Source organism: Trachemys scripta, chromosome 11, assembly GCF_013100865.1.
Source record: "Trachemys scripta elegans isolate TJP31775 chromosome 11, CAS_Tse_1.0, whole genome shotgun sequence".
NCBI lineage: Eukaryota > Metazoa > Chordata > Testudines > Emydidae > Trachemys > Trachemys scripta.
Window position 1 is genome coordinate 35375854 of NC_048308.1, and position 26750 is coordinate 35402603.

General features: G+C 40.1%; 1 protein-coding gene across 3 annotated transcripts in view; it reads right to left on the bottom strand.

The window, feature by feature from the left end:
* Positions 1 to 15779: 15779 nt before the first annotated feature.
* Positions 15780 to 26750, bottom strand: part of STK39 (serine/threonine kinase 39) — a 164318-nt gene continuing 153347 nt past the window's right edge. For 2 of the 3 annotated variants that reach the window (XM_034785162.1, XM_034785163.1), the window contains 2 exons: positions 24199 to 24263; positions 15781 to 17347 (listed from right to left, as the gene is read on the bottom strand). In XM_034785162.1, the coding sequence (XP_034641053.1) occupies positions 17273 to 17347; positions 24199 to 24263 (140 nt within the window). In that variant the 3' untranslated portion in view covers positions 15781 to 17272. Of the gene's footprint in view, positions 17348 to 24198; positions 24264 to 26750 lie in introns of all 3 variants that reach the window. The other variant, XM_034785160.1, reaches the window with a different exon arrangement.

The following is a 26750-nucleotide window of genomic DNA, read 5'->3' on the forward strand; positions in this document are numbered from 1 at the left end:
AACTATTGGTCTGTATTTTCTATATGGACTATATTTAATGCATTTCTGACATTTATAGGTGCAGGAACAACTGCCAATAGTTACATCATTGTTGTAAAAAGCAACAGAGGGTCCTGTGGCACCTTTAAGACTAACAGAAGTATTGGGAGCATAAGCTTTCGTGGGTAAGAACCTCACTTCTTCAGACCGTGGGTTCTTACCCACGAAAGCTTATGCTCCCAATACTTCTGTTAGTCTTAAAGGTGCCACAGGACCCTCTGTTGCTTTTTACAGATTCAGACTAACACGGCTACCCCTCTGATACTTGACATCATTGTTGTAGACTTTGTTAGCGAATTACTGGTTCAGTGAAGCCATGTCAAAGGTTTGCTACACCCACAGGTCTTTCTGTATATGGTCAAGCATTGCTTCCAATCATCTAAAAGAAACATACTCATGAAAAAAAAAAGTTCAGTGTTTTGAATCTGTAAAGAAAGTTTAAATTTACTGTTCAAAGAAGAATAGAAGTATAAGATTGGTTTTTAAAGTGTTTATTTTTTCTCTTTTAGCCATACCTTAGCTTTTGATCCTTTTAATATTGGCAGAACTATCAGCTAAGCAAGACTGTGGTGTGCAGTATATAATCAGCCATCGATCCAACTGGTTAATATTAATATAAAATTGCGACTTCTTCAATGGATGTATACATTTCTACCTCCACCACCTGCTAATTCCACCATTTGCTGTTTTCCTGTTTGTTTACTCCAGTTGAGTTGATGGCCCTCTGCAACATGTTGCAGATGGCAAACATTGTGAGATTATGTTGTATATCTCAGGATCCATTTGTAGACATACTTCCAAAGCACTATTTTATTCTAACCAATTACAGCACATCTCAGAGCTACAAGTTCAGCTGATGCCATGGCTGCTTCAATCCCATGCACTGCTACAGACTAGGGACCGAATGGCTAGGTAGCAGTTCTGCTGAAAAGGACCTAGGGGTCACAGTGGACGAGAAGCTGGATATGAGTCAACAGTGTGCTCTTGTTGCCAAGAAGGCTAACGGCATTTTGGGCTGTATAAGTAGGGGCATTGCCAGCAGATCGAGGAACGTGATCGTTCCCCTTTATTCGACATTGGTGAGGCCTCATCTGGAATACTGTGTCCAGTTTTGGGCCCCACACTACAAGAAGGATGTGGAAAAATTGGAAAGAGTCCAGCGGAGGGCAACAAAAATGATTAGGGGTCTGGAGCACATGACTTATGAGGAGAGGCTGAGAGAACTGGGATTGTTTAGTCTCCAGAAGAGAAGAATGAGGGGGGATTTGATAGCAGCCTTCAACTACCTGAAGGGGGGTTCCAAAGAGGATGGAGCTCGGCTGTTCTCAGTGGTGGCAGATGACAGAACAAGGAGCAATGGTCTCAAGTTGCAGTGGGGGAGGTCCAGGTTGGATATCAGGAAAAACTATTTCACTAGGAGGGTGGTGAAACACTGGAATGCGTTACCTAGGGAGGTGGTGGAGTCTCCTTCCTTGGAGGTTTTTAAGGCCCGGCTTGACAAAGCCCTGGCTGGGATGATTTAGCTGGGAATTGGTCCTGCTTTGAGCAGGGGGTTGGACTAGATGACCTCTTGAGGTCCCTTCCAACTCTGATATTCTAATTGGCCATTAAAAATCCCTTGTTCCTGGGATTCAGCATTTCCTCACTTGAGAATAAAACTAATGGACCAGCCTACAGTGTGTAATTTAAATTGTTGGTTTTATATATAAATACACACACCCATACATACAATGCAAGTCTTGGCAAATATTTACAAAAGCAAGATGTAAGCAGTATATATTTTAATTTGTATAGTAGTGCAATTTAGCGGTTGCTTCAAACAGATGGGAGAGTTGTGCAACACTTTCAATTGATTTAATTACTTATAAAAAGTATTAGCTTGTGTTAATTAAGTGCAATATATTACATAATGATTCACAGATTTTGGTGAGACTTTTTAAGCATTGTACACAAAAAAAATAATTGTATTTTATCTGAAGAAAAACAAACTGAAGATAAGCTAGTATTTGGCAAAAATAGTTATTGGCTGTTCATTTTAACATACCAAGTCATGCCCTTCACACACATACCCTTAGCCCATCAAATAGGAATAGGGTAAAAGTACTCAGTCTGTGGGGAGTGGGAATGCACAAATACAAAGCAGCAGACACAGATGCATTTTCAGAATAATTTATATAGAGAATAATCCAGCCAATTTAGTGCAAAGTAATTATTACATGCTTCCCCCTAAAATGTTAAAAAAATAACATTGAGATTACTGGTACCTTCTTCTTATTGCCCCTTCTCTGTATGATGATGGCATTTGACTAAATACACTTGGAAGCACCCGAAGAACCATTTGGCGATGGCCTAGTCTACATCATGTGGGAGGCCATCAATGGATGACATAGCAGCACCAACATGTAAGGGATGGGCACTATCTTCACATGGGTGCAATGCTGGGAGAGTGAGAGTCCTGCAGATGTTAGCAAGGAAGGGTCCATATCTGTGGGAAAAGATAGCCTGAGAAGCACAGAAACAGTGGACTGCATTCCTGAGGTAAAATGGCAATACAGCCACATTCAGTTTTATGAAACTCCAGCACAAAGTCAGGTTCCATTTCCCTGTGAGACAAAAAATACCACAAAGGGTGATGCAGTGGTGGGAAAATAAGTCCCCACATAGTCACAAGCAATAGTATGATGTGGGTTTGGGGAACAGACCATAAATTGCCCAGTCCAGTACGCTTCCAAAAATGTAAAATTTACTGAATCTGGGGCTATCTGACCTATCTTATCCAGTTATAAGGAACCTATCAAGATGCCAGATATGCAGTTTATCATTAAGGGTAATGAATCACCCCATATGTCCCCAAACTACCATGCACCAAACCTTCATAGCATGTTTAATGTTGTTAATTATGCTCCTGGTGCACTTCAGGTTCTAGTTATCAAAGTCTGTCCTCCTCAAGAGCAAGAAAGAGTCAGCAGTTGTGTTAGCCATGGTAGGAACATGGTGGGCCATTAAAAAAAAAGTTTCACCTAAGAGACTAAAATACAAAAGGCTCAAAGTAACTTCAAAGGGTTTGGGCATCTATGGTTTGTCATGAGAATAACCATGTGATAGACCAGAAGTACTTGTGGCACCTTAGAGACTAACAAATTTATTAGAGTATAAGCTTTCGTGGGCTACAGCCAACTTCTTCGGATGCATAGAATGGAACATATATTAAGGATATATATATACACACATACAGAAAGCATGAACAGTTGGGAGTTGTCTTACCAACCCTGAGAGGCCAATCAAGTAAGAGAAAAAAAACTTTTGAAGTGATAATCAAGATAGCCCAGTATAGACAGTTTGATAAGAAGTGTGAGAATACTTACAAGGGGAGATAGATTCAATGTTTGTAATGGCTCAGCCATTCCCAGTCCTTATTCAATCCTAAATTGATTGTATCTAGTTTGCATATCAATTCCAGCTCAGTAGTCTCTCACTGGAGTCTGTTTTTGAAGTTTTTCAGTTGTAAAATAGCCACCCGCAGGTCTGTCATCGAATGACCAGACAGGTTAAAGTGTTCTCCCACTGGTTTTTGAGTATTATGATTCCTGATGTCAGATTTGTGTCCATTAATTCTTTTGCGTAGAGACTGTCCGGTTTGGCCAATGTACATGTGTTAGACAACACCACTGCCTCATTCACAGTGGAGACGGCTTGTTTTCTTGGCATTGAAGGTGAAGAAACACTTCATTATTTTTCTACTGTGGGAGCACTGTGATGTAGGAAGTGTCATGTGAAACAAGCTTAGTTTTATTTTCTGTTAAACCCCACAACACAACCAGCTCATATAAGTAAACCAGACTATTTCGACCAGCTGATAGTGTGACTTGGCTGCTGAACCCGCCACATCAGTAAGCAAAGTAAAATCCTTATGGATTTTCAGTGTTAACTACTGCCATCTGGTCATGTTTTCCCTTTCCAGCTCAGATATAGATCAATCATATATCACTCTTCTCTGTTTCCACCCCCTCCAATCCAAAAATCACAGAACAGGAGATTTGTTAACTTTAACTAAACATCTCTGGTGCCAACTGGGATGAATACTGCCTTAAAAAGTGAACTTTAAAGTAAGTTGTATAATACCTTTCAAACAAACGAATCATGGAGAATATCACATGTGAATATTTTCACTTACTCATATAGCCCAGATAGGCTACCATGTATAAAATACAAACAGCAACTGTGGTGTGGTAATGTAAGGGTGAAGCAGCATACCATGGCCAAATAAAAGGGCAGTCATTCCCAAATTGGGCTTCTTGGATCACTGGTAGTCTATGGAGACACGGGTGGTTGTCTGATGTGGGCTTTTCCCCTGGTTGCTAATTATTTCTACCTTATATCTGGAGTGTTCATTGTTGGAGGCCTGCAGAGGCAGAGGGAAATGGGGAAAAATTCAGCACAGCTGCCTATAATAGGAGATGTTGCTACTCAGGGGAGGAAGAGAGAAAACATGAGATGCACTCAAGAACCAGAGCCACTGCAAGTTCCAGCTACTAGCAGGAGAGGAATATCCAGGGTTGCAAAACACTAGGCAGCAAGGGAGTCTGTCCAATGGAAACAGGGAAAGACTGAGCATCATGTCTTAAAGAGCAAAAGAATCATGAAACGCAAACATTTTTTTGGTGAAAATGAAAATTGAAATTTCCATTAATGTTGCTTTTAGAAAGCTGACAATTGTGCATTGCTTTTGAGTTTTTTCTCAGCAAGTTCTTAGCATTTTCCAGTCAGCTGTTCTACAGTAGCACTTTTCCATATAGGCAGTTGCTGTAGTCACCATAAGGATGCTGTGAGATTGGAGGTGTCCATGAGATGGAATGGTCTACGGAATGGAAGGAGAGATGTTCCTCTAGCTCTCAATCTACTGAGATGCTGAAAAAGTTTAAAAGCCCCAGTTTTAAGTAGAATGTGCACAGGGAACTAGGAAGACTCAGGGATTAGGATTTTCTGTGTTTTGGAGCAAGGTTTAGAAAGTAAGGACGAGGACAAGCAGTCAGGCTTTGTGTATGGCACATGAAAACAGCCTAGGAGCTATTTAGGTGCAGACAGGCAGGGAAGGCTACTCCAGGTTTGAAAACAGCACTGAAGACTGATCTACTGACATGGGATGAGAACAGGGGAACAGAAATAAATATTTGATATTTAAGGAGCAGGAACATGCTGATTGAAGAACAGGCAGAAGTGAAGGCAGTGAGATTAGGTTAATGTGCATGAAAAATTCTGAATGCTGTCCTGAAGACTGAAATGGAACGAAACCATGGCTAAGTGACATAATGCTGCTTCCTAGTATGGGTAACTCATCACAATTTGGCAAGATATCTAAGCTGTGGAAATAAACCTGCTGCTTTGAAGGACAGATACATTCTATACAGTGATGATACACGAAATGAAATCCTGCTATAATTCTTAAGACTACATAAATATTATGGGAGTGACACACAAAAAGAGGAGACAAAAATATTTGTGTGTTTAAAAATGGCACAAAATAATGAACAAGGACTTTAGGGAAATTTCAGAACATAAAAATCTTTCAGCTCCATCATTGATTGTGGTTTATAAGTAAGTTATGTTGAGACATGCAGTGCACAGCAGTAATTCATGATGCAGTTGGCAACATAATTTGTGGGCTGTCCAGCTGTATGGAAAGTAGCATTATAGGCTATCATCTACAAACTTATACAGGAATACTTCTCAAAATGCCTAGCACAAATGACCCCAAAATACTATTTCACAGATACTTATCTGCTGCAGGTCCCACGGGATGATGTAATGCATAATTTTGGGGGATCATCTCTCCATCGTCTTTCCATAGTTCATTCTTGTAACGCACGTTCCGATAAAATATTCCTGTGTCTCAAGTTTCAGCTATGTTATAAAGCATTACATATAACCCGATTACAACAGCATATGTGTATAAAAATCAGAATATTTAGAGCTCAAGGATGATTGTATAGGAAACTTGGATGGGGATGGCATATTCAATTCAATCATTCCTTTGGTTTCAGAATCCTCGAGAGATTATTTTGTAGTTGATTTAAAAGATTGGCTAATTCCAGAACTCAAGGTTTCTTGACAAAAATGTTCTGATGCAAAATTCTTTCCTGCTCATTCAAAAGTTCCAAGCCCAGAAATAAGGGTTACTGACAATTTCTATTTCTTAGTGAAATACACTGAAAACTTTTTAGTGTCAATTCCAAAAGGTTAAAAAGAAACCCATCTAGGTATCATGTAAAGCAGGTAAATAAAACTAATTTTATATCACTGTTCCTAAGTTTCAAGAAGGCTGGAATAAAGGAACAGTATGGACCATATGCACAAATCCATCTTCCTTTGTATTTTAGTTAACATCAAAACAGATTTGAAATGTCGGGGTTCTAATGAAACAGTTAAGTTGCCCCATGAAAGGACTGTGGGGGGAAAAAGGCTCTAAGATGACTTTGCTATCATACTCTAAGTTGTGCTGATGTCCTAAAATTCCAATTGGCTGTTCTGGCAGCCAAGGATTTCTAGGGCAGAGCCTTCCCACTCTCCCACAGCCATGCACATAAACCCGCTACAGAGTGGAGAATGTAGTAGTGCAGGAGCCAGTGGTGAGCTGGAGCCAGTTCGCACGAACCAGTTGTTAAATTTAGAAGCCCTTTTAGAACCGGTTGTTCTGCAGGGCACAACCGGTTCTAAAAGGGCTTCTAAATTTAACAACCAGTAAGTTGAAGTGATCCAGGAGCGGCCGCCCACCCTGAGCACATTATCCAAAAGTGGTGCCTTGGGCGCTGACCTGTGGGTGCTCCGGGGCTGGAGCACCCACAGGGAAAATTTGGTGGGTGCAGAGCACCCACCAGCAGCTCCCCGCCCCACCCCCCAGCCCCAGCTCACCTCCGCTCTGCCTCCTCCTCCCCTGAACGCTCCGCCCCACTTCTCCTCCTCCCCCCCCGCTTCCCGTGAATCAGCTGTTCGTGCGAGAAGCCTAGGAGAGCGGAGAAGCGGTACGGCGGCTTCGCGCTCAGACCCAGGGAGGCGGAGACGGAGCGGAGGTGAGCCGGGGCAGGGGGGCCGCCTGCGCTGCAGCAGGTAACCGGGGAGGGGGTGCAGGGGAACTGCTCCCTGCCCCAGCTCATCTCTGCTCCGCCTCCGTCTCCCTGGGCCTGAGCGCGAAGCTGCCGCTTGCTTCTCAGCCCTCCTAGGCTTCCTGTGCGAACAGTTGATTCGCGGGAAGTGGGGGGGCTGCAAGCTCGGCCTGACCTGGTGCTCTAGGTGCTGCGCGGCGGTGGCGTGGCCCAGCTCCAGCCGAGTGGTGCAGCTGTAGCACCACCAGCCACCTCCAGGCAGTGCAGTAAGGGGGCAGGGAGTGGGGGGGAGGGTTGGATAGAGGGCAGGGGAGTTCGGGGGGGGGGTCAGGGCGGTCAGCGGGGGGAGGACGGGGGGGGGGAAGGGGCAGGGGGCCTGGGTGTGTGTGTCAAGGAACGGGGGGGGTGGGGGGGGGCGGGGGTCCGGGGGGCAGGCCATGACCCCTTTGTGGGGTGAGGAGGGAACCGGTTGTTAAGATTTTGGCAGCTCATCACTGGCAGGAGCCATTATGGCAGCCCTGTGTTACTCAAGGATCTAGGACACGTGTTGTGGGACAGGTAAGGTAGCTGTTCACCAGCAGGAGAGCAGTGGAGAAATGCTCTAATGCATCTGAGGGACTGGTCATTTAAATCAATATTCTGATCCACTCAAAATAGCTTCAGCATTATCTCAATCATTTTGGATTTTTCAAAAATAATCTCTGAAGAAATTTGCCCAAAGTGTCCTCTTCTGCCGTTCTTTAAATAGTGTTCTGAAAAAGTGAGGATATAAAAATGATACCTGCTTACCTAACAGATCTTTGGGTTTACTTTTAAGTACCTTTTTATTTTTAATTCTGTTTGTCCTGCAGAACCAACGCAGTGAAGATGAAGTGAACTAGGTTCTGTTCATTTATGTGTGTCAACAAGAAATTAAGAGTTTTAACCTAGGGTCCAAAAGATTACATCTATGGAAGCCCATTGAAGGCAATGGGTTGCACTGGTATTACTGAGGGCATAACTTGGCTTGCAAAACCTCTATCACTGGTGACGATGCACAAAAAGGAATGAATTCAGTTTGATTCACAGTCCCAGGTTAAATTTGCAGGGTTGTACATTAGAAGACAGAAAAGTCTTCTTGCTTGTAGATTAAGTAAATTTAATACAATTATTGCAAAATAATAAATGTTGACCACCCCATATGTTATTTTGCAATCATTTTTTTAAAATAGAACTGCACTAAATATTACTGATTGGTGAGGAAAACAGTTTACTTTCTAGTGCAACGTAGAATCAGATCAGGGGTGTTCTCACTACAACTAGTGTGTGGAAATAAATGTAGAGAGAATAAACATTCTGGGAGTGAGGATGATGGGGGAAATGGGGTGAAGGAAAGAAATGAGTGATTTATGATAACTTGATCTATGTAAATGCATTGGCAGTACTTAATCCAAAACTTCCTAGCTTGGTTTCAAGTTCTCCTTAATATCATTCAAGAGATGTCATTTTTATGCCATAAGGAATAGCCCCAGACATGTACAAATACATAAATGCAACAAAATGCATATTGCAATTAATAAAAGTCAAAAATGTTACCATGGGCTAAATATATCTTACTCCTCACAGCTGAACTCCAGTCTATATTTTCTGTTAGCATCAGCTCTTACTTTGCCTAAATATTATAGCCAAAGATGTAAACTCCAGCAAGACTAGAACAGATATATTCAGACTGATCACAAATCATCATATGGATATGGTGAAATTCCACATTGTTTATTATTAACAAATACCTGTGGTTGAATATCCTGTAATGATTTTAATTGCAATAAAATCAATTACTCCCTCAAAAGATCAAAACCATGATTATGTTGAAAACTGAATATTTTGCTATTAAAAGGCAGGGGGAGCTGGGGAAGAATGAACAAGGCTTTTAGCTCATCTGCATGAACAGAAGCCTGTTTTAGATTCTATAGAGCAATCTTTTGGATGATAGTAACAATGAATATAGTAGATCTCGGATTCAGATGTTTGTTGGTCTTGTAAATCCAACAAAGGAACATTGTCACACCTGCCATATGAATGTCTGAAAAGGTAATTTAGAATCATAGTGATTATACAATGCTGAATTGTATTTAAATAGCTTTCATCCATGGCTCTGAATTCATATTTTTAAAGTGCTAGGTAGAAAAAAAAATTTATCCATCACATCTTATGAAAGGAAACTCAAAGAGCTCGGCTTGTTTAGCCTAACCAAAAGAAGGCTGAGGGGAGATATGATTGCTCTCTACAAATATATCAGAGGGATAAATACCAGGGAGGGAGAGGAATTAAAGCTCAGTACCAATGTGGACACAAGAACAAATGGATATAAACTGGCCATCAGGAAGTTTAGACTTGAAATTAGACAAAGGTTTCTAACCAGCAGAGGAGTGAAGTTCTGGAACAGCCTTCCAAGGGGAGCACTGGAGGCAAAAGACATATCTGGCTTCAAGACTAAGCTTGATACATTTATGGAGGAAATGGCAATTAATTGATCTTTGACTATTAGTGGTAAATATGCCCAATGGCCTGTGATGGGATGTTAGATGGGATGGAATCTGAGTTACTACAGAGAATTCTTTCCTGGATGTCTGGCTGGTAAGTCTTGCCCACATGCTCAGGGTTTAACTGATTGCCATATTTGGGATCGGGAAGGAATTTTCCTCCAGGGCACATTGGCAGAGGCCCTAGGGGGTTCGCCTTCCTCTGCAGCGCAGGGCATGGATCACTTGCTGGAGGATTCTCTGCACCTTGAAGTCTTTAAACCATGATTTGAGGATTTCAATAGCTCCGACAAAGGTTAGGGGTTTATTACAGGAGTGGGTTGGTGAGATTCTGTGGCCTGTGTTGTGCAGGTCAGCCTAGATGAGCATAATGGTCCCTTCTGACCTTAAAGTCTATGAGTATGTGGATACAAACTTTTGTCACTTTGCTTCTTTAATTCTTTTGAGGGGCTTCATGTTTATGGATGACAAAGCTGTGCAATGTCTGATGGACAGTCTTACAGTGTTAGCACTGAAATCAACCATAAACAACTGGAAAGCTGTCTGTCAGAGATCATTCTCTGCTTGACTGAATACGATGTGCTATTAAAAAAAGGAAAAGGTTGCTGCACGGAGAGATGTGGAAGATGTTTGGGATATTTTATTAACCACCTTTCATTCAAATCAAAAACACATTCAAGCAGTGGTGGGGTCATTATTATTCATTTTATAGCCCGCAAAAGCATGCTAGGGAATTCTTAACTGAGAAACACGGGGTGAAAACCTGACCTCATTGAAGTCAATAGATAAACGCTCATTGACTTCTGTGGGGGCCAGGATTTCATCAATGGTTTTCCATCAGCTATTCTATAGTTGTTCTGTTTCTATAGCTACGTAATACACAATAAATGTTCTATTTGAGCCCAATCATTTGACTATCATATAGGGACTCTTTACTCAAAACAAAAATCATGTTGAAGTCAGTGGGTTGTAATCAGGTCCAACACATCTGTCCCCAAACTTTCCCTCTTCCTGTGGAGCTTGGTTGCTGAAGCTAAAGAGGAATGTTTAAGGTGCTGTAATTGTTCCAGCTCTAATAACTCTAATCATGTGTCCACATTTATGCCTTTATTTTAAAATGAACTAAATACATAAGTCATGTATGACTGGAGTTAAAAAACAAACAAACAAGTGGTTGTGAATGTTTTTACTTTCACCGATAAAACATGTCTATATATTGCCAACCATTGTAATGACTTACATTGTCAAGAATACAGTTTTCAGATCACCCAAAGAACTTTACAAACACAACATCCTTGAAAAGTTGTCATATCCATTTACCAGTCTAGGTATAAAAATCTATTCTTTTGTCTTAATTTAATAGTCTAATAAAGTTACTTTCCCCATTTATATATAATTTTGCAAGGCTTTTATACAGCGATATACACAGTCATGGCAAAGATCACTACACCAGTGCTGAAATGAAGTGATCTCTAGCGGGGAAAAAAGACATCAGCCTTGTTATATGGTAGTGGCTATTGTGCAACAATTTAGGCTGGAAAGTGAAGAATGCCCTATCCAAACTCAATGGCAGGGAAACTTAGGAAGCCAAACATATAAATTGCCCACACTGGAATTTTGTCAGGGCATCAGAGCTATCAAATGCTATTTCATAACCACTTTGTTTTACACTTCATTTATTGTTGTAGTGTTGTAGTATGTTCTATGCGGCCAATTGACAATACAGGACATTTACAGAATATGCCTGTTTCTTTGTCATATAAGTCCCAACATGATAAAGATTAAAGAAGAATTTTCAACATTTTCAGGTCACTCATATGTCTTGTGAATGATAGTGATTTATGGATCCAGAGAGACTTTTCAGGTGCTAATCTTGTAAAACTACCACGTGTATAACCTCTCCTTTCTTTATAGAATAGTACAGGTATCGGATTTAACATCAAAACACATCATCCTTAATATCTAAAGGCATCTAAACACAGATCCCTCCCATCCACAACCACTGGGCCACACCAGTACCCCTGGCTCTTGATAACATTTCATTTTAGATGACAATGAAGTTAGCTGTTTTTCTGAGAGCCAAGACTAGATATCTCATGATTACCTTAAATCCCTTTAACTCTGGAGAAGCTATACCTCATTTATCCTCCAGAAAATTAGCAAGTAGAGATAAACCTATACGCTCTATTAAGTAACTACAATGTTTTGAGCAGGTACATCAGGGAAGGCAGAATGGAACCATTTAGCCACGGGCACAGTAATTGAGATTAAAAATAAAAGCACTCTCTATTTAATAAACCTTTCCATATATTAGCAGAGTCCCTCCCTAGTGAATTACACTTTTCTCTTATAACAGGAAAGACCCAAACAACTCAGTCCTTGAAGATCTTTCCAGTTACAGGTCTTTGGCACGTGGAAAGGATGCAGACACCTTTTATTCATAAAATTTGCATATTAAAAAAAGGAGAGGGATAGAGGAGAGAAATGAATATGGGGAATTGATGTTGAATAAAAATGCCTTAACTGTTTCCCCACAAAAACACATCCATCTGCCATAATGGTTTTCTCTACCCCACGGAGACGGCAGAGTAATACAATCTTTCATATTCATGTTTGTAGATTGGATGGCAAGATACTACCTGGACTTGCTTCCTGAGAAGCACATTATTGCCTCTCATTTGGTCCATGCAGCAAAAACTAAATTTTCTTGCTCATGGCCATAACTCTTTATGGATAACTCCCTTTAATATCTCGTCTGCTCCAAGAAGCACTGCCTATGAAGATTACATTCTTTGCTTCTCAACTACTGGGTTTGATTCAGCGCCTCTGATTACTTTCACTATGCAAACAGTTTGACAAGCAGCTGTTTAACAATCATAAAGCAGCCATAAAACCACATTTTTATGTACACTGTAATGTTAGTAATTCATTTTGTCACTGTGAATAAACCTAACATGTCACAATGCTCAGCTATTAAGTCTGGATATTTAATCAATTGGACCATCGTGTAATAAAATGCAGTAAAAGAGGGAGAGATTTTGCTGGTGGGGATTTTTGCTGGTGTGAGCAAATCTAGTTGCTCTGTCAGTTCATTAGCAGAAGGAGATCAGAGATGTTGGTTCCTGCTCATCTGCCAACTTCTCTCTTTAAAATTACTACCACAGTATGGTCACGCCTGGGTATGGAAACATTGCAAGATGCTTGGTGAGCTGGTCACTGATGCTGGGAAAAATCTCCACAAATCAACCTAACATGCACTGGAACTGAGCTAAAGAAAAAACTGAACTGCTCATTATGATGAATATAATTAATTACTAACAAAGTCTCACATTTTCTGCTGCTTTGAAGAACCCTAAAGAGAAAACTCCTCCCTCCTAAACAGAATCTGTAATTTCACCCCACTTAATTAGCAGATTTTTTTTTTTTTTTTTTTAAGGTCTGTGTCAGACTCATCATCATCATGACTGATTTCAGGCACAGGCCATCTCACATCCAACATCAGTATGCAAGTCTAGCTGGTGGAAAGGAAAACAAGCCTCTGATTAGGCAAGAAAAGTGGGTCTGGGGGCAGAGGAAGAAAGGGCTATTTACAAGTTATGCAGAATGATCCATTTCTTAGGAAGATAATTTTATTTAGAAGCATTTTGCAGATGAGCCTTTTCATCTCCAATCCTAGGGGAATAAAAGCAGGATCTGTTCAGGGAATAAATAACCCTTGAGACTCTGGCTCTAGGATGTCAAATACCATCAGGACTAGCCAGTTTCCTAAAGGCAGGCACGGTTCCAGTGGATATGTTGGCAGGAGGAGGAAGTGATCGTAGCTATTGGTCAGGACTTCCCTCCCTAGCTTCTAGCACGTCCTCTTCCTGCCCCTGTTAAATACCCCTGCTTCCCTGACTTCTGGATGTCCTTACAGGAAGCAGCAGGGAGCTTCTGGTAGAAGCAGCTGCACAGTGCAGGCGTGGGGCAGAAAGCAGTTGCCTTGGGACCCAGAACCGTAGTATATATTGGAGTCATATGCCAGGAAGCTGGGCAGAACTTCTTATAAGCTGAGGGTCAGGGAAGTGGATGTCTCATTTGACATCAAGGAGAGGGAATAGTAAGAAACGGGGGAGGAACTGCTGGGAAGGGGCACAAAGAAGAGAGAGATGGAAGCCAAGCTTACTTGGCCTAAGGTTAAACATATTGAAGATTTCATGTCCCGAGAGTTAAGAGGATGAACATTCCACCTTGCCCGTACACCCGGCTTGTTTTTTCTTAACTGAACATCAGCTAACAACTGTAGACATTGTAGCAGGTCAGTTTGGCGCTGAGCTGGTTTTATATGCTTATTCTTTTACAGCAGTGGGCAGACACAATTGGTTTTCCCATCTACTGGCTTCAAACTCTACCCAAAATGAAGAGCTGCTTTCAACACACTGGAAAGAAAAGTGTACTGAAAAGGCTGGTTCCACAGATATTGAAATTAATTAATAACTTCTACAAGTGCAAAACTGTAAGCAATGACATATAATCATTGCTGTAAAAATACTAGAGATTTCTTCAATAAGCCCCATTCCCTGGGCTCACAGATGACTATACAGTACCTCACCTGTTCCAAGTTTGTCTAATTAACTAGACATTTCTCCTTTTCAATGTAACCAGGTGTTCTCCATCCCTTACTAGACATCACCATTGTCTGATCAACTCCTGCAAAATAAATAGCACCCATGACTACTCTGGGGCCACACACCATCCCAGTGTGTGCATCCATGTTTTGGTTATTTCTCATGCAAAATTGCTCATGTAACAGTCACTGGTTTTCTTTTCCTCTCCATATTCAGTTGAAGTATCTGAATGCAGCATTTAAAAGGTCCTTCACTCTGGAATGCCATTGTGCTTTCTGTTTATATTCCTACACAGAAGCTGCACATGTTAAGCTATGGGTTTTTTTTGTTTGTTTGCCAACTTTGAGTATCAAATCTTTGTCTATACTGATAGTTTGGTGGCATAATCTGCCTCATGAGAGTAATATTTACTAAATTTAAAGCTGAAGCTGTTATTTTTCCCCAAGTTACTTTCCTTCTAAATTCCTTTTGTTGTTGTGGGTTCTATTTTACATACAGTGCTTTGGTACTTGCAAAAAGCACTTTAATGCAACTGTAATAAAGCAAAGAAACTATTTCCTGGCATGAAGACCAGCTCTTTCTTTGTATCCAGGAAAACCTTTAAAGTGTTTTTCATGCTTCTACAGCATATCACTAATGAGCAGCACTAGAATAGGCACACCCTTCTAGGGTACTGTCGACTACTTCATCAATAGGTTGTGTTGTCTCTATCTAGGTACTTATATACCCCCAATTACTGTGCTATCTGAGCACATTTGGCTTCCCAGCCTTTTTCCTGGCTTCTTTAGTGCAGCATGGAATTTCTAAATTCTAATCCTGATTTCTCGGGTAGCCTAGGGCAAGCAGCAAGCCTCCCTGAACACCACTTTTCTGTAAAATGAAAGTTATCCACCTATTTTCACAGGAGAATTAGTTAATAATTGTACAGTGCTTTAAAAATCCAAGATGCTGTATGTGCCAAGAATCATTAAATGCAATCACAGCTCATGCACTTAAATACTTTCACTCTTGCTTAGTGACTAATGATCTGTTCACAGCATTACAAGCATGTGAAGTGCTTTATCAGAAGCCAGATGGGTTTATAATTTCCCCTTTTAGTTTACTCTTATTTCAATAGAGGCTTTTTCTTGCTAACTGATACTTCTTAATTACATCGCCTGTCAAATTGCACCTTCTCCCCTAATTTGGGCAGGCGAGCAGTTTCCTTATTCTTATTCAAAACAGTTTTGAGAAAGTAGTTCCACAGTTCCAGTTCTGCTCTCACCATTGCCTCCTTCACAACTATTGCCTCAACACTTGGGACTTTTAACACTAGATTTGACAAAGCACTGAACAGTGAGCAGTAGGGAACACTCCTCCACTGCAGGCAAATGGACAGGAAAATATAATTGGGGGTGGGGGGAGCGGAGGGGGGTTCCATTTCTTCTTCTGACCTTTATGAACCAGGGTTTCCTTTCCAGGTGGCATTTTCAATAAGCCAAGTAAAGAACACAAGTGTTGCAGATGATCTTATAAGAGTGTGTGTTATTTGCCATATTACAACAGTAATGCACAAAATACACAGATCAAAGAAACTCATTACACAGCCTATTTGTGCAACACTTTTATTTTCCTTTTACCTTTGCAGTCATCTTTGAATTGTGTAAACAATAAAATGGAATGAAATTACACTGAGTTTTATGCAATTGGCTCTAGAACACCCCAACAATTATGACAAGGAGTTATAAATAACTTTTTCTTAATATATATTTGCCATTTTCAGTACATTAAAGAGCTGCCATTGATCTAGTTTTAGCTAGGAAGTAGTTTAAATGGTAACATCCAAGGAATATACCTCCTTGAACATGTACTCCAAATTTCAGAATCTTTCTGAAGTTTATTAGCTCCATAATAGCTATGTCACAGGTTAAGCATAAGACTACTTGGGTCAGAAGTGGGGTTTTATTTTTTTTTTTTTTTTTAAACAAAATGTTACCTTTTAGTCATTGCACAAACCCCTTTCTATTATTTTCACTCCACCTTGGTATTTTGCAGAATTTCAAGTAAAGCTCAGATTCTGTTCAAGTTTTATCACCTTTACAAAGTAATTTCTATCGCTTAAGGATAAGCCAAATCAGACATGGGCACAGTAAGCAGTCTAGCTTAATGGCAATATTTTATAATAATTCTTGCTTGTAGACTCCCCAACAAAGCATAGTTTAGGCCAAACTTGTCTGAAGTCTTTGCTACAGTATATCCCCTTCTAACCAAGAACAAATATATACGGTGCTTCTAGAACTGAGTCTATTCTAGATTTAAGCAGCCTCAGGCACATTCTCAAAACATCAATGTCTGCAAGGCACCTCCCACACCCTTGACAATCAGATTGTGGATTGGTTTTTAGACACACAAACCAACAAAAGCTTCCTAAACTCATAATTAAATCATTTCAAAAACTAGAAGTTACAAATACTTCAAAGATATACCTGAAACTTTTTTTGTTTCAACAGGAGATTAACTGCAAGTAGCACATAATCAGCTCAATCATTTTCTTATAGCTAGGATGTGTAATGCATAAATATATGAAAAATAAAATTCACAGTCAGTTTTAAAACTAGAATTCAAGTTTGGCTAATACAGGTTAACTTTTATAAGTATGTTAATTTCTAAATACAACAGAAGAGAGGTGGTATTGTCAATCAGAAGTACATAATTAAAATAGTATCACTGAAATTTTATGAAAGCTGAAATAAATTTGATAGAAAATTCCTTTTGTAACCAATAAATACAGCCACCTGAGTGCATTTCCATATGCTTTTCACATAGGGGAAATCCAAATTGATAAGAGACGTTTAGTAGCATTTTGAATGTTAGCAGCAGCGGTGTAGCTGAGGGCTTTGCGTCTTCTGACTTTGTGAATTGCTAGAGAATGAAGCAGAACTCAGTGTGGGTGCTTTAATTTTCTTTGCATCTAAGCTGGCCTCCTCACAAACTCACAATTCTGCTGGGGGTTGAGGGACAGACATCAGCTGACACTTAACTGAGCAAACCCAATCAGTTTCACCTCATCAGGGATCTCAGTGCCATCACAACCAGAAGCCTGGAAGAAGAAAACAGACATTCATTAGAACATTTGACAGCCATTCTATAATTCTACAGTTCCCTGTACTGCCACACTAGTAACAAAATGCTTTATTCAGTTTAAGAATGAAGTGTCTACACAGTTAGGACTATCCTCTATCACTGTTCATAAACTGCACACTTATAGCAAGGCACAAAATGTTTAAATCAATATGGCTAATTACAAAAAAATTGTGAAAAATGTTTGGGGCCATGCTTCCAGGAAAACAGTTGGCAATCATCCAAAACTGGCACTTTTAAAAAACACAAAAGCAAATGGTTTTTTCCAGAGGGGCCCTCCAAGTCTGCCTTCTAAATGTGTGAGAAACAGAATAGCTATATGCATAGTTGCAATCTGATTTGTAGAATACATTCTGCTGCATACACAAAAAAAATATGCCACAAGATTACAATTACTGATTTCAAATCTGTTTTAGAATATTTGGCCAGGAATTTTAAAAATAAGAATAGGGACTTTTGGGGGAGTCTGTGCTATTATTTGGGAAAGTACTAAGGTTTCTCCCTTTGACATACTCTACAATCTAGTACTAGCAATCACAAGTGCTTCTTTATTAATGTGCTTTGCAGCATGCAACTGGCACAATGTAATATACCCATTTAAAGGGTAAATTATTTTCACAAATAATAGTGAAAGTATAAGTCAGATTTTCTAGCAAGGAACTACTGCTTCAAAACTACTTTTAACAAGTGCAATTTGTTTAGTCTTGTAACTGTTCTTTTTAAATACAAAATTGGTGCCTGTAGCTGAGTGGTGACTACATTTTCACAGAAGTCCTCATCAAGTTGCTAGAAACTAGATACACCTCTTTGGTGCATACATCTGATTATAAGAAATAAAGTACCAGTAGTTTGATGAATGGTGGTTAGTGGTAAATTACACTGAAAGACACCTTTTGACTCTACTTGGCACAGCTCCCATTAAACTGTTACAACACTTAGTCTCCCCCATGAAAAATTCTTTTAATCCTTTTATGTCTTTATTACAAGTTAGTGTGTATATCTGGAACAGTGAGAAAAGAGCCACAGAACGTGTACATAAAGTGCATGCATTCTCACTGACATTTTTCACCAATAGTTTTTCATCACTGACAAGGAAAACCAATTGGGTGTTTGCAAGAGCCATACTGAGTTGCTCACTCTTAAAGGCCAGATACAGTAAAAGTATTTCATCAGTTTCTCTTCTTCTATTTTTGTTTGGGAGTCAGAAAACAATTTTATTTCTATTACAGAAATGCAGGATGAGGCCTTGTCTTCTCCCTCAGTGCAGAGTATTGAATAGGCCTTAGTTATCACTGATGCCCTATGTTAAAAGCTTCATGTAGCTCCACTGATTTCAGTAGAAAGACTTCCACTGACAATGGGCACTGGACCTTTAGTGGCTAAATGCAGTTGTCATATCATCTACCAATCTCACTCTCACCCTTATCCACTAGTTATATTTCTCTTAATTGAAAGGACTTGTCCAGGAGAAGAGGTATTCTGTTTTAAAAGCAATCTAAAGGTATTGTCAATAAGACAGGCAACTTTTTATATATATAAATATATATATATATATTTTTTTTACAGTGTCACTTTAAAAGATTAGGCAGTTACAGATTAAAATAAGAGTAATTCTAGCTAGTATTGTTGATAAATGCAAAGTAATGCACTTTGGAATACATAACCCCAACTATACATATAAAATGATGAGTGGTAACAGCTAATTTAGACCCCAAGAAAGATCTTGGAGTCAGTTCTGGGTCGTACTCTGAAAACATCCACTCAATGTGCAGCAGCAGTCAAAAAACCCTAACAGAATGTTGGGAATCATTACATTAGGGATAGATAAGAAGATAGAAAATAATATATTGTCTCTATATAAATCCATGGTACGCCCACATCTTGAATACTGTGTGCAGATGTGATCACCTCATCTCAAAAAAAGATATAGCAGAATTGGAAGAGGTTCAGAAAAGGGCAACAAAAATGATTAGGGGTATGGAACGGCTTCCGTATGAGGAGAGATTAATAGGATTGGGACTTTTCAGCTTGGAAAAGAGACAACTAAGGGACGATAAGATAGAGGTCTATACAATCATGACTGGTGTGGAGAAAGTAAATAAGGAAGTGTAATTTACTCCTTCTCATAACACAAGAACTGGGGGGAGGGGAGCGGAGGGGTTGTCACCAAATGAAATTAATAGGCAGCAGGTTTAAAACAAACAAAAGGAACTATTTTTTCACATAACACACAGTCAACCCTGTGAAACTCCTTGCCAGAGGATGATGTGAAGGCTAAGACTATAACAGCGTTAAAAAAAAAAAAAACTAGATAAGTTCATGGAGAATAGGTCCATCAATGGCTATTAGCCAGGATGGGCAGGGATGATGTCCCTAGCCTCTATTTGCCAGAAGCTGGGAATGGGCGACAGGGGATAGATCACTTGATGATTACCTGTTCTGTTCATTCCCTCTGGGGCATCTGGCATTGGCCACTGTCAGAGGACAGGATACTGGACTAGATGGACCTTTGGTCTGACCCTGTATGGCCGTTCTTATGTAATATTGAAATCGGCTCAATTTTCAACACGGGGCATAAAAATAGAAATTTAATGAAGTATAAATGCCAATATCTACATTGCAACAGTTAGGAAAGGCTCCAATTAGTTACAATTTACAGTTCATGAACCAACCAAACAAGTTGTCTCATTCAAGTATTTTACTCTAAGGCAAACTTAGAAAAAACCCTAATTATATTGAACAGCATTTCTGTTTCCTTGGCTATTACCACAAATATTTGTATCTGAATAACAACAGTTTCCTTCTCAGTTCTTGATCCCGCAAGTGAAGTCATAATTCTGAGTTAACTACAACAGCCTATTGCCACAAATTGAATTTCACACTACATCTTTCATATCATCTACCAACCTCACTCTCACCCTCATGATTACGGTGTCACAAATGGCACAAATTCTACAGTATGACATTAACAGAGGGTTAAACAATCACAATTAGGATTTCATCCCTGTTTGCTTCCTAAAAGTAACATTTTTAATCATCAAATGGGTACGCAAAATTTATTGAAGACATGGAAGTTGCGTGGATCTAAAATTCTTAGATATTGTATAGTTAAAGTTTTCTAAAGGAGACAATAGTTGCTATTTAAGCAGAAGTCCAAACATGAATGGAAACAATCTGTAAACAGACAGAAAGTAACAGACACATAGTAATGAGGCAAGATTAACTTGCACGCTTTTCAATCACATTTACAAAGTCAGTGGACAGACGATGTGTGTTAGACTTCAGCCTCCCGGGAAATATTTACTAGCAAAATGAATTTGAACTGAGTTGTATAGAAACACTGTCAAATGGAGTGAATCTTGCCTAAAAATTAATGAAAAATAGAGGAGAGTGTGTGGTTGATAAAGTTCAGTGTTAGGCACTATTTTATTTGGCATCTATTCCACGACCTAGGAGCAGGAGGAATCAGATCACGTATGAAATACACTGAAGGATACTACGAAACTGAGAGGTATTAAAAAGTCAAAGGATAGGGAAATGGAAGAGAAACTTGGGGAGGTTAGAAATATCCATAGGAATTAGGTAGCTTTTTCCCAAGAGTGAATCTAACAAAGAATATCTGTGGGAGAACTATCCAAATAGAAGATATTCCCTCAGAAGATGACACACAGGATGCCCAGTGATGTCAACAGAAGATAGAACTGTACTTCAGAAAGGGGTAATGCTGAAATTTTTTTTAGGTTGAATGGGCATAGAAAATTATGATCTGGCACCTCCCCTTCCCAAAGGGAACCAACACCATTTTGGACCATACATAAAAAGGCCTCTCTTCACAGACCAGGAGAGCGATACTCCTTCCCTACAGGCATTGGAATATCACATGCCACTGTGTATGCCTCAGTACCAGAAACATAGTAGAGAAACTGAAGAGATGTCAGAGAAATACAAGAAAGCATGTCAAGTGGAATGGTTTTTGATGAGCTATTAAACTAACTGAATGCTATGTAGCTAGCCTGGCTAAACAATAACAAAGAGGAAAGACAAGAAAAGACTATATTTAGAGGCTAAATGACATAGGCTAGGTCCACACTACCCGCCTCATTTGGCGGGTAGAGATCGATCTTCTGGGATCGATTTATCGTGTCTCATCTGGACGCGATAAATCTATCCCAGAAGCGCTCCCCCGTCGACTGCGGAACTCCTGCTCACCGAGAGGAGGAAGCGCTGTCGACGGGGGAGCTTGCCTGTGCCACGTGGACCCGCAGTAAGTAAACTTAGTTCTATCTAGGAAACGTCGACTTCAGCTACGCTATTCTCGTAGCTGAAGTTGCATTTCCTAGATCGATCCCCCGCCCCAGTGTGGACCAAGCCATAGAAATAGAGAGAGAGTTTACGGTATGGGATTAATGGTATGAAATCAAGCAAAGGGAAGTTTTAAACCTACATTAACACTTTTTCTTGAATGGTTGGTTCTATGAAACAGTCTGATAAGGGAAGGGGTGGAAGCCCCATTGATGATGTCATTTTAAAATGACAAAGAGGGAACAATCCCACACTGACAAGTGGATGTTCTAGGTGATCTATTATGTCTTCTCTCTAAAAATCGAATCTAGACTATAACCCATCATGAAGTAGCCTATTTTATAAAGAAAGTACCTCTCTGGATGGTCTATCCTTTCATATACAGCACAGTCATTCTCAGCTAAGAGTGCTAAAAGCTAGAAAGTTAATTGGTAGCAGTAATAGTTACATAACTAATCAGTCATACAAATTTTCTACTTAATTTTGGAAAAATGCAAATATAGCACATCAATGCAGGCAATTTTGAAGTCTTTGCAATGTAAGTTTAAATTTATATTAATACATCTTGTATTGTTTTGACATAGACTTCAGGCATCTATAGATTTGTATATCTAAGATGATCATTTTGGTCAACTTTTATCAAAATTTATTAAAAGTAGTAAAATAGCAGTAAGTGAGATAAAATCTAGATTATGCTATGACAACTATTTGCTACATCTTGATTTCATGTTTATTTTGAGTGACCTGAATGCCATTCCCATCACGCTATTTCACAGGCACACCAGAGACTACAGTCATTATTTCCTGGTGTGAGTATGCCATTAAAATGTGCCTGTCCATTAGAGCCCATTATTGTGATTTGATGGTTGGAGTTAGTGTTACTTCTTGTTCATTAGGCTTTCACTTGAGCGGCTCTACAATAGCTCCCAGTCACATTAGACCTTTATATATTCACCTTGTATGATGTGCTCTCTCCCCCCTACAGCTAAGAGTACTTGGCTCCACAGGAAAGCTTTATTAGGAGAGTATAGCTTTGAATTCACTTTAATTCATGTACATGGTTCAGATACATTGCCAGAGGTCAGTAAAATGGTTGTTTGCATCAAGATTCCCAACTTGTTTTACTTAAAGAGTACCAAAAGTGTAATACTGAAGTAGGGGGCCCTTTACTCAGTGAAGAAACCATTGCAGGGACAGAGATTGTATAATTGTTTCTCTTGTTTTCCCTCCCAGTAGCATGGCCTATCCACACAGCAACTCACTTTTTAACTAATGACCAGATTGAGACATCCATACACAACCTGCCTTACAGCCACGGTTATATGAACGCATTCTGGGACCTCCTGCAGGGACTTCTACGTAGTTTCCAACCACAAAGTATTGCACTGAGGAATGGATTTAGAGGACTGAATTCAATGGCTTTTTCCCAGTGTAGATCAGATCCCTCAAGCATCGTACTGGTTCAACTGGATCAAGGTAAAAACTTTGTCCAATTCTTTCCAACAGCTAGTGCAGGGTTGGGCAAATTTTTTGGCCTGAGGGCCACATCTGGGTATGGAAATTTTGTGGTGGGCCATGAATGCTCACAAAATTGGGGTTGGGGTGTAGGAGGGGGTGAGGGTTCCAGCTGGGTGAGCGGGCTCTGGAGTGGGGCTAGGGATGAAGGTTTGGGGGTGCAGAAGGGTGCTCTGGGCTAGGACTGAGGGGTTCAGAGGGCAGGAGGGGGATCAGGCCTGGGACAGGGGGATGGGGCACGGGAGGAGGTCATGGGTGCAGGTTCCAGGCAGCACTTACCTCAAGCAGCTCCCAGAAGCAGCAGCATATCCCCCCTCCGGCTCCTACACAGAGGTGAAGCGGCGGCCAGGCACCTCTACGGACTGCCCCGTCCATAAGCGCCACCCCTGCAGCTCCCATTGGCCACGGTTCCTGGCCAACGGGAGCTGCAGAGCCAGCGCTTGGGGCGGGGACAGCGTGCGGAGCCCCGTGGCTGCCCCTACATGTAGGAGCCAGAGTGGGGACATGCAGCTGCTTACAGGAGACATGCGGAGCCACTGCATATGCGGAGCAGAGCAATCACCCGACCTTACTCCCCGGCAGGAGCACCGGAGTGGGGCAAGCCCCCGACCCCGCTCCCCGATGGGAGCTTGAGGGCTGGATTAAAAGGTCTGACGGACTGGATGTGGCCCATGGGCCCTAGTTTGCCCACCCCTGAGTTATTGCCACCAGCAATTGCAGAACACACAGGACAGTTGTGTGTTCCAATGGAACACATTGTCCAGGCATTACCAGATCATAGCATTCCAAACAGTGGTTTGTTGCAATGCGTTTTCAGCTGAAGAAGAGAGGGCTGCTTTCTATTTTCCTGTTAGTTTGTACACTGTTCAAAAATATAAATATTCTGTACAGAAGAAGAGCCAATAATAAATCAGAAGCTAAAAAAAGTTTGCTTCAAATATTAGTAATTATTTTCTGTGTGTACTGTTTTGTCACCAAGAACCTTTTACTTACCAATTTAAAAGTCAATGTTTTCAAGGCCTGAGGATCATCTACCATCTTCTGTAAATTAGCAGCAACTGTAAAACAAATTGTGAAAAGTAACATACATAGAAAATAGCATTAAATACAGTTCTCTTTCAGATGAGAGTATTCGAGCAATTCCACTAGCACACATACATTTGTAATATACCACTTAAATGGCTAAATTTCTGTCAGGCTACAAAGAATGTTACAGATATTAACAGAGCAGCACATAAGTCTAGAATCTATTATGTACTTTAGAGTGTACAATCTTTAATTTCCAGGAAAGTGGAGAGGGGAATGTTTGTGGGGGTAATACATTTTCCCATTCATCTGACCTTTTGTTAGCCCACGGTTAGAGCTCTCTCTCTATGGTAACCGTTTCTGCTGTGTTAGAGTACATATTGAGTGCAATGGCATATCTACCCTGGAAGATTATAAGCATTAAGAGGGAGTAGGAAACCGTCTGGCCAACCTGGCCAATTCAAATACTCTGGCAAGTTTCGCTCTTGAAACTGAAGAGAAAAAGAAATATTCAAAAAGCATGTACCGGGTCTGTGCACACCAGGAAAGCTAAATGACATTTTGTAACCTAAAACTACTAATTTAAATGAATCAACACAGAAACCAAAATACTGTCACCAATATTTTCAGCCTCGTGACAAGCGTTAGAAACTCAATGAGTCAATATGCTACCAACGAGAGTGGTATTAGAACTATTTCTGCCTTTTTAAAAAGGAGAGAGGACAAAGAAAAACAGTAAATCCCTTTTCAATGAAAGTACTTAACTTGTCTGTTAATCAATCTATTTAGATGTTAATCTTGGCAGATTCATTTGACTGTTTTCAAGTTCATTGGTTTGTTAAACCTACTCTACACAACTTTGAACATTACAGGATTCTGCACTAGCTAGTTCAAAATTAATCACTGTCAGCCTCTGTTCAATCCTGTTTTATGAGCGTGAGTACCATTGCTAGGACATCACCATGAGAGAGAGGCTCCGGTCTCAGCAGTGCTGCAGAGTCCATATGCACTGGTCAACAGAGCACAACAGGGGTACTCAAGTAGTGGAGATTTCTGAATACATTGGACAGATTACTGCAGCAAAATGGAGAATGAAGAAATCAAGTGTTTTACTAAAGCAATGTTTTCCTCTACATGCTTCCTTTCTGTTAATTGTATAAAAATGCAGAAAGCACACCATGGTTTATTGGTTTGCATGTTGACACTTCTTAAAACCCCTGGTTTCCCTGCCACTGGATATACATTTAAAAAGTACCACACTCAGAACTGACTGAGGAAATAGAAATCTAATTACTATTGCTAGTCGCCGTGGTCCAAATTCCACCCTGGGGTAAATGTGCACTGTCCCAGTACAATTTACTATACATCCTAAGGTGGAATGTAGTCCCATATAAAGAACTAGAGTTATTTAATTTATTAAATTTAAGTTATTAAAAAAATGTAGACATTTTAGCTTCCATGTAACCATGCCAAACCTGAAAAAAAATTGGGCTTCATTTCTACGCTAAGGTATGTGCTCACCATTAGCGCAGTCTTTGGTAGGGGGGTGGCATGCAGAAACTTGTGACAGAACTTGACCCTCTAGCTAGAAAAGGAATCTAGAAATAGTAGAAAGGGTGCTTGAAACTTCAAGACCAAACACTAACAAATTCTGTAAGGTAAACTGTGAAAATGACAAGAAGTTTGCTTGTACAATTGGATTAATCCATTTCAAATTAAAGTGATTTTCTTATTTAAAATTCCATTGGATTTTTTATTCTACTCATCTACAGTTTTTGTTTTAATCAGACAACTCACATCTCTAAACCACAGATCAATCTTATTCTAGCCTCTAAAGTCCACACATTCTACCCAGTCAAAATATAGTGCACATTTAAAACAAAAGTTAATTAGAATAATACTTAGACCAAGTAAATATATAATATGAGGCACATTGCCTCCCATCTGCTGAAACTAGGATAGAGCTGTGTAACACTATTAGGCCTGGAATTTCATCATGATACCATGATACCATTCAGGCAGTGTTTGTGACTTATCTGAAATCCAATAAAGTATTCTATTTAAAAGTAAGGGGTAGATTCTCAGCTGGTGTCAATTGACGTCATTGAATTAAATGGATCTCTTAATTTAAACGTTCAGTTTCAATTTTACATCAAGAAAAGTTGACTTTTAGTTAACACTGACTATTTGCTGACTTGCTCCTGGATTATTTCCATTCTGCTGCTGCTATTCCAGTCAAGTGAAGGGCTTCAATCTGCCCTCTAAGACACAGCTACTGCACCACACTGATATGCGCAACACCCCTTTATCAATATAATGCAATGTTGTGTAGTGGAAAGCAGCACTGAGCTCTTAGTTATTTGAATGATCATCTTAAAAACCATGGTCTCCAGTTGTCAATCCTGCATCTCAGGGACCTTAGAAATTCAAATTCTTTTAGTCATCTCAAAGCAAAAACAGCAAAGATGACCACGCAGCTGATTGCTTATCCTAATGCTATTTTTATATTCTCAAAACAC